This window comes from Panicum virgatum, chromosome 7K, assembly GCF_016808335.1.
Source record: "Panicum virgatum strain AP13 chromosome 7K, P.virgatum_v5, whole genome shotgun sequence".
NCBI classification, from domain to species: domain Eukaryota; kingdom Viridiplantae; phylum Streptophyta; class Magnoliopsida; order Poales; family Poaceae; genus Panicum; species Panicum virgatum.
The window spans coordinates 45,821,624-45,836,049 of NC_053142.1; the positions used below are offsets into that span (position 1 = coordinate 45,821,624).

Consider the following 14,426-nt stretch of genomic DNA (forward strand, 5'->3'; position numbering starts at 1 on the left):
GGACTCGCCGCACGGGGCACGGGCAGGTGCTACCGACCCCGTTCCGTTGGGTTCCCACGCAGAGATTCGAAGCCGACGTGATCTCGCTGCATTTTTTCCTCCTCGCCGACTCGCCTTGGTTGGACCCTCTTGAACGAATCTGAATGCTACTACCTTTTTTTCACTGACGCGTGTCGCCGTGTTCTTTCGCGATGAAGCTACCGTCCTACTGACAGTATTTGAAACGGCAGGATCACACGGATTTTCTTTCTTCCTTTTCTTTTGAAATCCATGAGCCCCAATTTTTTTTTCCTGTACTGTTGTACGAGCCCCCCCAACCGCCGCCTTGGCGTCCGAAATGCCCATTCGTTTCGTTTCGTTTGGTTCCATGCGCCGCTGCGTTGCGTTGCACCACCCCCACCAGCTAGCTGCTGCTGCCCAAGTCGTCCTAGATTCCTCACACACATGATGCCCTCCTCCTTGTCCGGCACACCCCGCGCTCTTGTCCTCACATACACCTGTGCTCGTTACACCGGCCGGCACCGTCGCTTCCCCCTAGGAGGCGGCAACGTTATATTCCCTTGAGCAAAGAGCTCGTCTACCACGAGCTGAGCGTCTTGGCCGCCGGAGAGGGGGCGGCGATCGCCGGGAAGGAATGATGGAGGGGAGCTACGGCGGCGGCGGCGGGGAGATGTCGCGGGATCCCAAGCCGCGGCTGCGGTGGACGCCGGAGCTCCACCAGCGCTTCGTCGACGCCGTCGACAGGCTGGGCGGCCCGGACAGTGAGTGCTCGCTTTCCTTTCCATCCTGCTTCAGTTCCTCAGATAAGCTTACTCTGCCCTGATGAAGCCTGCTGGACGTGAAGGCGACGGCTTCAACCATCCTCTGCAATCTGCTAGTATGATGCTGCTTTTACAGAACATGTAGGCATGCATTGTTCAGGCCGAATTCTGCTCGGCTTGGCTGCGAGCTACTGCATGGTTGACCATAGAGCCTTGTGCAAGTTCAATATAGCATAGTCAAACAGCCTAAAAGCCACATGTAAAATACAATTGCCATAGCCACAACCACCGATGAAGACAGTTGACTAGAAACAGTGCCAAGAATTTCCTTTTGGAACAATGGTACTCACCTCATCTGTCATGCTAGAAACTAGATCAAGTGCGATTCCTCTTTCTTTCTCTGAACAGCACTCTCTCTGTACTCTGTAGCTAATCAACCCCATGTTCATCTGAATTTTGTTTCCTTGAGCATCTCTGCTGTATTCTGGATTAACCATTTCTTGTGCTGACCGGAACAGAAGCGACGCCCAAGTCGGTGCTCAGATTGATGGGCATGAAAGGCCTTACTCTGTACCATCTCAAAAGCCACCTTCAGGTTTGAGCTCTACTTCTTCACTGCTTTAGCATTTGCTAGGGACTTGCGGTCCATTATACTAACAGATTGTGACATTGATACTGACGTGCGTAGAAATATAGACTGGGAAGACAGGGAAAGAAAAGCAGTGTCCTGGAACTTGCCAACGGCAGTGGTATGAACCTTGCACTATCCTCTTTTTCTGTCATCAGGATTTACCCGGCAAAGTTTTCCTTCTTATTTTCATACTTTCGCTCCTTCTGTCATCAGGATTTGCTGCACAAGGCCTCAGTTTTCCCACTCCAACTCCTGTTCCAGGTGTTCCTGGTGAAGGAAAGAACACAGGGTAACGAGAAATTACCTTTTGCTGTCTAATTACTTGCTGAGTGATATACCCGTCCTTAGGGCACTACAGGAAGTCAATCAACATTTGGTGCAATTAGCATAATGCATTGTGTTAAGTAGACAACTGTAGCTGCTACAACGAGTTCCCTGACAAAAGGAACATCAAGATTGGGGTTTGCTCTCTTAAACCTCAGTTTCAACTGATATATTACTTGCCCTACTCAACTCCTATTCTCACAGCATAAGTGAGACATCATTTGTCAACTTCATAGTGGATTTATGAAACCTGCGCAGGCATTATTTTTCTGCATGTATGGGACCGTAGAAGTGTAATCCCGATAAGAAGAAATTGAAAATTAGATGAGTCAAAATCCCAAACCAGGAATCTATCCATCAGTAGATAATAATACAAATGCATCCAAACAGGGGGTTGAATAGAAATCCACCTGCTAAGATCAAGTATTAATTTAGAGTAAATACACTATATCTTCAAAGTTTGTATACCCAAAAAAAAAATTCCTTACACAGACAGGCCCAGGAATTTGCATAGAACTGATTGCATTTTTTAGAACACTGATTGCTTTTTTTCTTATGTGACTAAACTGGGAGCCTATTTTTTGTTGAACTTTTTGTGGGTAATGGTTGGACTACTAAAACATTCTTATGTAAATTAGGGAGATGCCACTTGCTGATGCACTAAGGTATCAAATTCAAGTCCAAAGAAAACTGCAAGAGCAACTTGAGGTAAGACAGGTTTTACATCACTACCATGAGCTTGTGCTCTCCAAAACTTTCTTCCATAACACTACAAGTGCTTATGTCTGCAATCAGGTGCAAAAGAAGCTGCAGATGCGAATTGAGGCCCAAGGGAAGTACTTAAAGGCAATAATAGAGAAGGCTGAGAGAAACATTTCCTTCGATGCAAGTGCACCCAGTGACAACATAGAATCAACCAGATCACAGCTCATGGATTTCAACCTAGCTCTATCAGGGTTCATGGACAATGCAACTCGAGTGTGCGAAGAAAGTAATGACCAATTGGAGAAAGCTATATCTGATGACAACCTTAAAGATAATTTAGGCTTTCAGCTCTACCAACTAGGAAGTCAGGAGGCTAAGGAAGACAAATGGACACCAAAAACTGAAGAGTCGCTCCGACTAGACTTGAATATTAAAGGTGGATATGACCTCTCTTCTAGAGGGATACAACCATGTGAGCTAGATTTGAAAATCAACCAGTAGATAATATAGAGATTTTTTCAAGAAGCTGACAGTTTTGGGAAGTTAACTCTTTGATATTAGGTTACTTTCCTGTGGGTATTGAGTATGCTTGACCACAGCTTACAAGTTTGCTTTACTCTCTTCTAATGTTAAATCCGCTGAAAGAAATTTCTGAATAAGTTTGATTATTGTTTGAAAAGTTTGAATTGTACACATGTAGAATGCATATTGATGAATGATAGAGCATGCAAAAGTCTAGTCATGGTATATGCATATTTTGAAATGTCCTTTTTGTACCATTTATCTGAACATTTAGTAACTTGATGTGCACCAAATATATCCTATTTTCACGATAAAAGAGTAACCAAAGCTAAAAAATTGAAGATCTAAAGTGTTGAGTTCTTGGCCTGTAGCCCCATAGTGTTAAGAATGCCAGCCATATGTACTTTAATCTTCCTCCGTTGGATCTGTTTGTTACTGAAGCCTTTTCCATAATTAAAAATTATTCAACTATCAATCATCAACTAGCTGCAACCTATGTAATACTGAATAACCCATGAACCCATCTGACAAAACATTTTGGGATGATAGCATTAATCAAGTCACCAGACATCTCAGTTCTTATGCTGTAAGATTATCCAAACATCTCTCTTGTTGCCTGGTCAAAACTATATTCAGCATTTACAACACTGGAAAACCCCTAAAGGTCCTGACTCCTATCCTATGTACCAGAAATATTGAGACTCCCAAGTGTTACAAACCCATGAAATAAAAAAGGAAAAAAATTCAAAACTAAATTTATTTTAATTACTTATCTAAGTGAGAAAGAAATTATCCATGGATAACTGAATTAGTACATCATGCCAGTGTCATACTAATTGTACAAAACTCGGATCTGTTGAAAAGAGTGTGGAAACAGAAGATTGAAACAAAACAAAACTGTGGATATGCATGAGAGGCAACTCTTTACTTTCCCCACTTTGAGAGGACCAAGATACCAACGACTGTGAAGCATACCGTGGCCACGGATCCAAACACAAGTGCAAAGGCATACATCTGGGTTGGAAGGTTAAGTTTCTCCTGAATACCCTTCAAGCCCTTGTCAATCACCGGGGCCAAAGCAGCTGCACCAGCGACTCGGAATGGCCTTGTAACATTGTTACCAGTCCACATTAGGATAACAATCTGATAAAAAGAAAGCAGATGAAGATCAGTCTTAGGACACTAACACTTTTGCATTGGGCGAATATGCAGATAGTACCATGGCTAATGACAACTAGAAAAGATTGAATGTCTCCAGAAAGAAAATGAGCGCCATTTGTCAAACAACATAACTTAGAGCCCAATTTTGGCAAGTCATCTGTTAGCAAACAATGTCAGAATTGTGTTCTGTCACAACTTATATCCAGGGTACATTTGGTTTCAGTTAGTCGTGGTTGCCAACAGTGAACTTCTCCGTCTAATTTGGTACTAGCAATGGAGATGGAAAAGTGGATTGCAGTACCTAGCAGAAGTATACTACATCAGCAAACAACAAAGGAAAGGCACAGAGAACATACACCAAGCAGAGCCTTGAGATTGGCCGCAGGGTTCTTGCCGGTGCTCTTCTCGTAGCCGAGGAACGCGAGCACGAAGAAGGTGGTGTAGGTAACGGCGTCGAACAGCCCGTAGGCCAGCACGGCGGCCAGGCCGAGCTTGGCCACTCTGGCCCTCGCCTCCGCGCTCTGCACCTGCGCGCGCATCCAGAATCATCGGAACCCCCACAAAACAAAACAAATCAAAATCCCCATCATTCAACCACAGCCACCATGAGCTCACCATCCATTTAGTCCAGAATCCAGCCTTCGGCCCGGGCTCGCCCTGCAAATCATGCGCGCAGTTAGCTCAGCTCCCCTGCGGTTCAAATCAAAGTGTCAGGGGATGCGGTCAGGTTGGCCACCTGCGTGTCGGGGCCCGGGCTTCCGCTGGCGGACGCGCGGGGGGCTAGGGCGAATCTGCTCTCCGCGCCGAGGAGTGGAGTTGGTGGAGAGAAGCGGCGGTGTGGTAGTTTTGCAAGTCTGGATGGCGGGATGATGCGGGCGCGTAGGGCGCTCGGCTGGAGAGTGACCGCCGGGTGCTGCAGGTGAAAGGTAGACATGGCGGCGGGCGGTGGAGAAACGAGGGAAGCACTTGTGCTAGATTGGGCGAAGGGTTCTGGGACTCTGATGCGATGGTGCCCTGCACTGGTAACTAGCTAGCTGCCATTTGGGACCGACAAACGGCAGCAATCAAGCGCCATTATCAGCCATCCAAAGTACTCCTCAAAAGCCCAAGTATAAGCAACAGAAAACGCAATCAAATAGCACACTCAAACATCTGCAAACCAAGATGCGCTGTGTGCGTTCTACTGTTCTACATCACAGACAAAAATTCAGATGACATGAAGAACAGAGGAAGTTCAGCTGAGTTTCTGATGCAGAAATTGTTCATACCAGAACAGAGATCGCAATTCAGTTAACATGTAGAACAGAGGAACTTCAGGTGAAAACGCCAGAAAAGCACCTGTCAGGCTTCAGATATGTACATAAAATAGGTTTTACTCTCATCGAAATGGTTCGAAAATATTGTAGTAGAATAACTCAACTCATTACTCATAGGCATGCTTTCCAATAAAAACAGAACACTCATTTTCTTATTAGCGATGCAAAATTCAGCAGAGCGCAATCAGCCTCAGTGGTATCCGATGGGCGCAGGGGACTCCTTCAGCTGCATGCCCTGGCAATGGATGTCCTGCATGCCACAAGCAAAGACGGAATCAGACATCAGAACCAATCCGTAAACCCAAACAAACATATGTGACCAAATGACATGAAACAGTGGTGCTAATCTCCAAATAGAATCTGGAAGTGTTTTAGTTCGTACCGATGCGAAGTGGTTGACGTCACGGTGGTGAGCCTCGTCGGCGCGCACCACGGTGACGACGTCCTTGAGCGTAGCGTTGGCGGGGAGGCGCCAGTAGTCGATGGCGATGGCCGGGGCGGGGACGTTGTCGATCTTGCCGACCTCCAGGTCCTTGAGGTACTCGGTGTACGAGTGGATGCGTGCGCGAACTTGGGGGAGAGGAGGTAGCCCAGGAAGTAGGCGTTGAAGAAGACGCCCTGGACGGCGATCACCAGCGCGCGCTCGTACCACCTCGGCTTCGCCACCTCCATGAAAGTCATGAGGTGCATGCGCTCGTTCTCGGCCTCTTCAAGCAGCGCGCGGATCCAGCCGCCGCTCTGCTCGAAGCGGCGGAGAGAGCGCAGGTGGAGCAGCATGCCGCCCACCATCCCCGGCACCGCTGCCACGGTCTCCAGCATCATGGCCCGGCAGCCATATCGCCTCTGCAGAAAATTCACACAATTCGTCACCGTGTCAGCTTGCGAATTTACAACACAGTACCATAATTCGGCATTAATATTATTTGCACATACAGTTACGAATGGATCATATTCTTCTTCTAAAGCCAAATTAAAGAGATGGTTGCTAATAAAAAAATAGCAATCCTATATTTTATCGGGTAGCAAATGTCCATAGCTCTGTTTGGTTGATGTCCTTGTCAATCGTCTAGAATATAATGAAATCCACAAAATGTTTGTGCTAAAATACTCGATTTGGTCCACGTTGCAAATACAAGTTGCGACTTCCAGAAAGGAGGATAGATGTTCAGACGCCATTGATACTAAAACCACATACCACGCCATGTAGCTAGTAAAGTCTAGTACAGTAGAAAACACCGGACCGATCAATTGAACTGCGAAACACCGGACTGATCAATTGAACAGCGAAGGCCATGAACTGCGCGCATGCACGAACCTGGAAGAAGACGTCGGTGGGGAAGCGCAGCGACTTGACGGTCCAGTAAGCGATCTTGTCGAGCATCGTCTTGGGCTCGTGGTGCCTGGTCAGATCGATGGACGTGTCCGCCGTATACGTCTCCCATGGCTGCAACAGAAGGACAGATTAATCACGCCGCCGCAACGAGTTAATCACCATTAACCAACGCCTGTGCATGAACCGATCTAGAGACGATCCGTTCACCGCCTGGATGAATCGCAAGAGGCAAGCAAACCGAAAAACAATCAAAGCGAGGATCACGTACCCTAAAGCAAGTCCACTTCCACTCGGTGCCGTCCTCCCGCATCAGCTTGTTCGTCTGCTCGATGCCCCAGTAGCTGTTGATCACCACGGCCTTCTTGTCCCCTCCGTCCTTGGCCGCCTCCTCCTTCGCCTTCTGCGGCGGCGTTGCTGCCGCGGCCGCGGCGGGGGAGGACGACGTGGACATGAGCCGCACCATAACCGCCGGGACGCCGTCGGCGCCAGCGAGCAGTGAGGGCCTCGCGGCCGCCGTGGGAGAGGCCGCCGCCGCGGCGAAGAGGCGCTTGCCGGCGTGGCGGAGGAGGATGGATCCGGCCATCCGGGAGCTCATCGCCGGCGATCACCGGTTTTCGCGAGCCAGAAGTGCTTTTGGGGAGCAGGAGCAGATGCGACGTGAGTCGTGGTGGGCCGCGCGCTTGTGTTGACGGCGATTGCTTGGTTGCAGATTGGAAATGGTGCGGGGGGAATTTTGGGAGGACTTTTATATAGGGTAGTGGGGCCGCCCCGTCAGCGAAGGGGGAGGTGCCTTGCTTCCCCGGGCTTCCAGAAACTCAGGTGGTCCTTTCTTCTTCTCCAAGTAGATCAGGCTGGACGTTAATTAATGAATTACCCGTGATATTTCTTTTCCGTTGGAAACAGCCTGTGATTTAGGTTCACGTGTTTGCACGCTGCAACCTATATTTGTTTGTGATGTGAAATTGGTACACGCATCAGATAAATCTCCCTGTAACACATGGATGCTCTCAACATTTTTAATTTTCTTTTCTCTTTTTTTTTTCTGGTTGCTAATGCTAGAAGTGGTCTTATTTTTCTTCCAAGCATAAAGTATTAGATGCTTGATCAAGTGATCCATGGGAATATTTTTGGTGTTCCAGTTGAATATTCCGTTCACACCATCTTCATATATTAATGAATTGTACGAACTGGTAGTACGTATTGTAGTACTACTCGTACTTACTATACAGAGAAAACAAAGCAAAACGGGACATTCTTCCCGTTCTGTGGTTTGTCTTGAGGACCAAGAAAGACTCCAACCATCCAAGACCAGGTTGTCAGTCAAATGAGGCAGCTACGAGCAGTTCGCTTCCTCCTACACCCTCCGTTTCATATTATAAGTGGTTTGACTTTTTAACTTTAAGTTTGATCACTCATCTTATTTAAAAAATTATGCAAACATATATAGTTAAATTTAAGTCGGGTTGTATTGATAAATCAAGTCACAACAAAAGAAGTGATATTTTACAGAAATTTTTGAATAAAATGAGCGGTCAAATTTATGGTAAAAAAATTCAAACGATATATAATTTGGAACAGAGGGAGTACTATATTTAGGATCTTTTTTATCTGCAAATTGCTGTGCTTAGATCCGTTTATTACCCAATCTACTAGCAACAGCATATATTCAATCGTGACGAACAGGATAAACAAAAGCATAAGCCAGAAACTTCCCGCACTTTGCTTACTTTGATCTTTGCTGGCATTGTGCTTGCCACGCGAACCATTGGCTGAATAAACAATCATGATGTATGAGTCAAATGATCTGTTTCCAAGTGGCAAACGAAGTAGCATAATTGGAACTCGTAGCTAAACCGCTATTCTGTAACACCTCATGTGTTAATCGCCTATAATTAAATTAAATATGGTCACTAGTCTTATACGCACACGACAAATCACTAAACCAAATTTTTTCTGTCAGCTTGGGCCGGACTGGTTTGACCGGTCGGGGCAACCGGTCTGACCGGTTGAACCTGTTTCAACCGTTTTGGGCCCCACATCATTTAAACCACACTCTCTCTCTCCCTCTCACCAGATCACTCATCCTCACCACGCCAGCTCTCTCTCTCTCCCTCCCGAGTTTTTCCTCTCCCAAACCCTCCCTCCCAAATTCCTACTTCCAACTCCATTTCAAGGCTTGGGGGAGCTTCAAATCGGGGTCGAGGATCACTCTCTCCATGTGCTCCTCCCGGGGTGACGTGGATTCAAGGTCCTTCGCGGGGAAGAAGGCTCATCCAAAGTATTTCATCTAGGATTGGGTGAATCCATCATTCTAGGAGATTTTAGTCGGATTCCTTGGGTCAGGATCATCTATATGCACCCCTGAACTAGTGCCTAGAAGGGATTTAGATTTGGTGGGCTAGCTTCACCGCGCCAAGAATTCTAGCTTTTGGTCTGGGTAGGACCGATCTGACCGGTAGTTTGGTCGGGTTCAATGGGACTGGTCTGATCGGTCAGGAGGACCAGTCTGACCGGTGTGGCAGTGGTTGAGAGGGGATTATAAGGGGTAGTTAGTGCAAATAGTTAGAAATTATTTTGGTTATTGGTTACTTGTAATTTTGATAAATCATGCATGCATTTCTCATGTCATATGTATATGCATACGTGTAGCAGCCGCAGCAGAGGAGGTTGTATACGAGGTGGTTGCGGAGCCCCAAGAGCCACAGGGGCAAGCCCCGCAGCAGGAGGTTCGTGAGGAGTCGGCCCAAGCCCATTTGACCCTAGTACTGAGCAGCAGTCTCAAGGCAAGCCCCGGTGCATGACCCACTAATTTAAATTATGCAATATTATATATATTTATATCTATTAATTGTGTATTAAGTTTTAGGAGTTGTTTGGAACCCTAGTTGCATGATCCCTAGGTTCCCTTGAGTTAGACTAGTACGTATAGGACGATAGAAATGCTATGCCTAATAGATCTCGGTAGAAGTCGAGTGATTTCTGTTCACTCGCGAGATATAGGATGCCTCTATATTTCGAATATATGGAATATTGGAATATGTAGGAAAGGAAAGGGAATTTGAGACCGGGCAGGGAATGTTTAGCCCTGTCTGTGTCGGTTAAGGACCGTCCGTTGTTTGGCCCTGTGATCGAGTTTGAATTGTACTAACCACATGCCCGGAGTAAGAGGTAGTCGAAACCGGTAAATCTAGTACTGTCTTACTTCAAAAGTACATAACTTCATCACCACCACTTAGGGCGAGTCGAGTGGCCGCGGAGAATGGGGATGCATGTATTTACTCTTGGTGGTCTCTCGTAGGGCTCGGCTGACTATATGAAGGTGGGGCGGTTCTGTAGTTTGAGGTGGGGAGGGAAAGGGTTGGAGCGTGTGATCCGACGGGGCTATGCGTGCCGTGTTGGTTAGGTCCACCTTGCAAGGTTAAAATGGATCGATTCGCCGTCAGTCGCTCTCGGATATGAGCACCTTGATCGCAGCACCGCATCGTAGTAATGCTTTATGGAATTTAAGCAATGGTTGGAAATGATTATCTTGAATTAATATTCAATGTTTGCTATGGTTGCTTAGAGGATGCAAAAACTAGTGATGATTAAGCATATAGAATTTGAGGCTGAAAGTGGAAAAAATAAGGATTTACTTTAGAAGCTTTTTCTGCAAAATAACCACCAGCCAAATGCCTTGCATGTCTAGGTATGTGGGCTAAGTATACCCACTGGTCGGGTAAGTCTTGCGGAGTATTAGTTGCTCAGGGTTTGTTGCCACCCCAAAAATTGTATTTCAGCACACCTAGACGCCAACTTCTGCCCCTACTGTATCAAGTTCATCCGCCGGGATGCAGAGGGGTGGGAGGTGGTGGAGCGAGACCCTTAGGCTAGAGAGTTGACGGGTTGCACCCTTGAGGGCGGGGTGTGCAACCCTCAATTTTGTTTAGACCGGTCAGTGGACCGGTCTGACCGGTGGTCAGGGTAGACCGAGGGGCACCGGTCTGACCGGTTAGGTGAACCGGTCTGATCGGTTGCGCAGGACCAAAACCAATTGTAGCGTGGTGTTGTAAATCTCTTTTATGTTCCAACTTCAGTCACTTTTGTGGTAAAATTTTAAGTTATACAGTTTATGTAACTTGGGTATGTATTTGAACTCGGTTTGTAAAAACTCTTATATATCGGTTTGTCACCTTGTTATATTTTCAAGTATTTGTCGTGCTTGTACCATCTGCGCCCGCCTTCGCGTGGGACTACCGGTGTTGTTTCGATCGGGCCGTGGGTTAGGAAAGGACCGTCAAATTAAGCCATTAAGCTAATGCGCCCGATGTGTTCAAATGACAGCCATTAGACTTAATTCAGAGTTTTAATTTGACGGTTCCGTCACATATTCCGTCTCCCTGCTACTATGGTGTAATCAGCTGGTTTCAACTAAACAATGGTTTGATTAGTGGATCCCCAAACTTCTGGTAGATTGGTATCAAGAATATCTATCATAGCGCATGTTTATTCATTGGATTTTTTATGGCTGCTAAGAAAACTCAATTCTTGCTCTGCACCTTTTTGAAGTTTGTACAATAATGAAGGATAATATTCACAAGAAAAACAATAAATTAATTAAATTGAATTGCTCGTGACGTACTGGTCAGACAGTGTTGAAACTAGGTTGTCTTTTGACCATATGTTTTTTCTTTCAGTGTGAGGTCTTCTCGGTCATCGCGCATCTCGGTTCATGTCAAATGGGTATGTGTCTTCCTGTAGTGATGACGCGTCTCAACGACAAGGAGGTTTGGCAACATGCTGTCTCAATTGAGGAAAGGCACAGGCAATAGCTGGAGGCGGATAGATGGGATAGGGAGTTTGTCTTCGTTTTAAATCGTATTTCGTTTGACTTTTTTAACTTTAAGTTTATCGAGTCATTTTTATAAATATATGCAAATATTGTCAAATTTTAAGTCATTTTTGAAGACCTTGTGTTGATAAAGCAAGCCACAATAAAAAGAAATGATATTTTGTACAAATTTTTGAATAAAACGAGCAGTAAAACTTGGAATCAAATAAGTCAAACGAACTATAATTTGGAACAAGAGAGTAACATCAATCTAGTTATACTCCTGCAAATCAGCAAATGACAATCCAGTGCTAATTGCAATGCATGGCATATTTCACTACTCGTACTAAAAAGTCTTACTGATAAATGTCACTCGTTAATATGTACAAGATGACACGTGTTACATAGACACAACCACGAACCCATTCATTCTCTTACAGGTGGTAAATCAGACTCGATTATATGTGGATGAAAGTACTGATCATTTACACACAAATCATGCAGACCAATTGACCCCAAACAAGGCGTCCGAGGGGGTAGTACTGTAGGTAATAACAACATTGCTGAATTGAGCAATCTACGTCGACTGATCAGTGGTAGCCGAGCGGCGCAGGCGTGTCCTTAAGCTTCATCCCCTGGTAATGGATGTCCTGCACGACGAATCATCGATCCGGATGAATCGGTTAATTATCTGACGAGATTGGTAAAATTTGTTCATAGAGCAGGTGAATTCTTCTTGCAAGCTGCGGAGTGCGTACCGAGGCGAAGTGGTTGACGTCGCGGTGGTGCGCCTCGTCGGCGCGCACGACGGCGACGACGTCCTTGAGCCTGGCGTCGGCGGGGAGGCGCCAGTAGTCGATGGCGATTGCCGGCGCCGGCGTGTTCTCGATGATGCCCGCCTCGAGGTCCTTGAGATACTCGGTGTACGAGTGCACGGCCTCCTCCTCGAGGTAGCCGACGAAGCGGTGCGCGAACTTGGGCGACGCGAGGTAGGCGACGAAGTAGGCGTTGAAGTAGACGCCCTGCGCGGCGAGCACGAGGGCGCGCTCCCACCATTTCGGCTGCGCCACCTCCAGGAAGGTCATGAGGTGCATCCGCTCGTTCTCAGCCTCCTCCAGCAGCGCCCGGATCCACCCGCCGCTGTGCTCGAAGCGGCGCAGCGACCGCAGGTGGAGCAGCATGCCGCCCACCATGCCCGGCACGGCGGCCACCGTCTCCAGCAGCAGCGCGTGGCTGGCGTGCCGACGCTGGAAGAAGAGCTGCTTGGGCACGACCAGCGACTTGACCAGCCAGTAGGCCAGCTTGTCCGGCGGCGCCCTCGGCTCGTGGTGCTTCTTCATGTCGATCGACGTGTCCGCCCTGTACGTGTCCCATGGCTGCGCGTGCACATCAACGAACAGCAAACGATCAGAGAGCCCGATCACAAATTGGGATGGAGAAATCGTGCGTGGTTGCATGGAAGAAGACAAAAATGTGTTGGTGTTGGTCAGTGCTCTGCTCTGCTCACCCTGAAGCAGAACCACCTCCACTCCGTGCCGTCCTCCTTGACGAGCTTCGGCGGCTGGATGCCCCAGTAGCTGACGGTGCCCTTCTTCTCCTGCCCATCTGCCGCCGTCGGCTTTTCGGCGCTGCCACCGTGCTGCTGCCGCTCCTGCTCTGAGGCGGCAGCTTCTTTGGCGGCGGCCTCCGCAGCGGTGCTGGACATCCGCGCGGAGAGAACCCTGGCGGCCGCGGGCACGAGCCCTCTTCCGGCGAGCCCGGGCACCGGCTCCGCGGCGAAGAGGCGGGGGGCCAGGTGGCGCAGGAGCGCGGCTCCGGCCATTCGGGAGCTCATGGCTGCTGCTTCAGAGCCGGCAAGTGGCGCGAAACCTTGGGAGGAACTGGAGGGAATCTGGAAGTGTTTGAAGCTGTGTTTGCGAGATCAGATGGCTTAGTGCTTTTGCTGTGCTGGTACAACGAAACATCCTTGTGATTGTGGAGTGGTTTTATAGCAGGGGGAGCAGGGGAGCCCCTTGGCCTCTTGGGCTCGGCCGGCAGTGAAGCTTCTCGGACAGATCGAGCCACGCCGCCGCGCGCGAGGTGGTTGCGCGCTGAGGTGAGCTCGATCCAGCGCGGTGCCACTATGATTTGACCGACCAGTCGGAGCACGACAGGCAGACGTCGGGGGCAGCCGGACGGAGGATATTATATTCTACTCAATGGGGAACGCCATGGTCAGCGACTGCAGAATCGAACCGCATCATCATCAATGGTGAACAACCACACAATTTCTCTAATAACACGCAAAAATGGATAGGGCCAGCCACGGCCAAATAAAGCATGTGCCAGTATAGAGTCATGGGTCAATAAACTAGAATCCTCCAGACCTCCAAAAATTGGCAACCCAGACACACCACTAATAGTATAGCATAATCTTCGGTGTAATTTCAAACACGGTTATTTCAAACACGCACTGAATCTACCATATTTTCTATTTCTGTATACCAAAACTCTTCCCTCAGCCAGCCACGTCGCCTGTTTTGTTTAGCCCTTCGATCCCGCATCCACGGTGTGCAGATCGCCGCCTCCAACGAAACTTCCACGATGTCCGTGACCCATCCAGTCCCTGCGCCCCTATACGGCCAAAAAAAAATCCCTCAGACCCTCCGCGAGACCGCGACCCACAACCCCGTGCTGCCTTTCCGCTTCCGCCGCCATCGCAGCAGCCCCGTCTAGCGCGGCACGAGGCGCGCATCCGCCGCCCTCTGCTTCCCCTGCCTCTCTCCCTCGCGCCCCCATGCCTCCACCGCCTGCTCCGCCTCTCCCTCGCGCCGCAACTGCTTCCGCTCGGCGTCGTGTCTGTCCAAGGTCAGGCGGCGCACCG

The 14,426-nt window shown here is 48.3% G+C and overlaps 3 protein-coding genes and 1 pseudogene across 5 annotated transcripts; 1 reads left to right on the forward strand and 3 right to left on the reverse strand.

The window, feature by feature from the left end:
- Positions 1–305: 305 nt before the first annotated feature.
- Positions 306–3,168, forward strand: LOC120641656 (myb family transcription factor PHL11-like). Of its 2 annotated transcripts, none has more exons than XM_039917847.1 (6): positions 306–761; positions 1,280–1,356; positions 1,450–1,510; positions 1,606–1,681; positions 2,355–2,424; positions 2,512–3,168. In XM_039917847.1, exons 1-6 carry the CDS (start codon positions 635–637, stop codon positions 2,920–2,922), a joined length of 822 nt encoding a protein of 273 aa, XP_039773781.1. In that variant the 5' UTR covers positions 306–634; the 3' UTR covers positions 2,923–3,168. The 2 variants fall into 2 exon arrangements, with proteins under 2 accessions (XP_039773781.1, XP_039773782.1); XM_039917848.1 differs by lacking the exon at positions 306–761 and adding an exon at positions 808–877.
- Positions 3,169–3,535: 367 nt separating this feature from the next.
- Positions 3,536–7,475, reverse strand: LOC120641655 (annotated as a pseudogene). Its single transcript, XR_005662348.1, has 7 exons — positions 7,022–7,475; positions 6,736–6,864; positions 5,803–6,263; positions 4,841–5,670; positions 4,720–4,761; positions 4,461–4,625; positions 3,536–4,086 (listed from the first exon to the last, which is right to left on the reverse strand). The product of XR_005662348.1 is annotated as a ubiquinol oxidase 1a, mitochondrial-like (transcript).
- On the reverse strand, positions 3,868–4,643 carry LOC120640312. The gene is made up of 2 exons (XM_039916156.1): positions 4,461–4,643; positions 3,868–4,086 (listed from the first exon to the last, which is right to left on the reverse strand). The coding sequence occupies exons 1-2, from the start codon at positions 4,641–4,643 to the stop codon at positions 3,868–3,870; spliced, it is 402 nt and encodes a 133-aa protein (XP_039772090.1).
- Positions 7,476–11,790: 4,315 nt separating the features above from the next.
- Positions 11,791–13,538, reverse strand: LOC120641657 (ubiquinol oxidase 1b, mitochondrial-like). The gene is made up of 3 exons (XM_039917849.1): positions 13,071–13,538; positions 12,322–12,939; positions 11,791–12,213 (listed from the first exon to the last, which is right to left on the reverse strand). Exons 1-3 carry the CDS (start codon positions 13,395–13,397, stop codon positions 12,154–12,156), a joined length of 1,005 nt encoding a protein of 334 aa, XP_039773783.1. The 5' UTR covers positions 13,398–13,538; the 3' UTR covers positions 11,791–12,153.
- Positions 13,539–14,426: the final 888 nt, after the last annotated feature.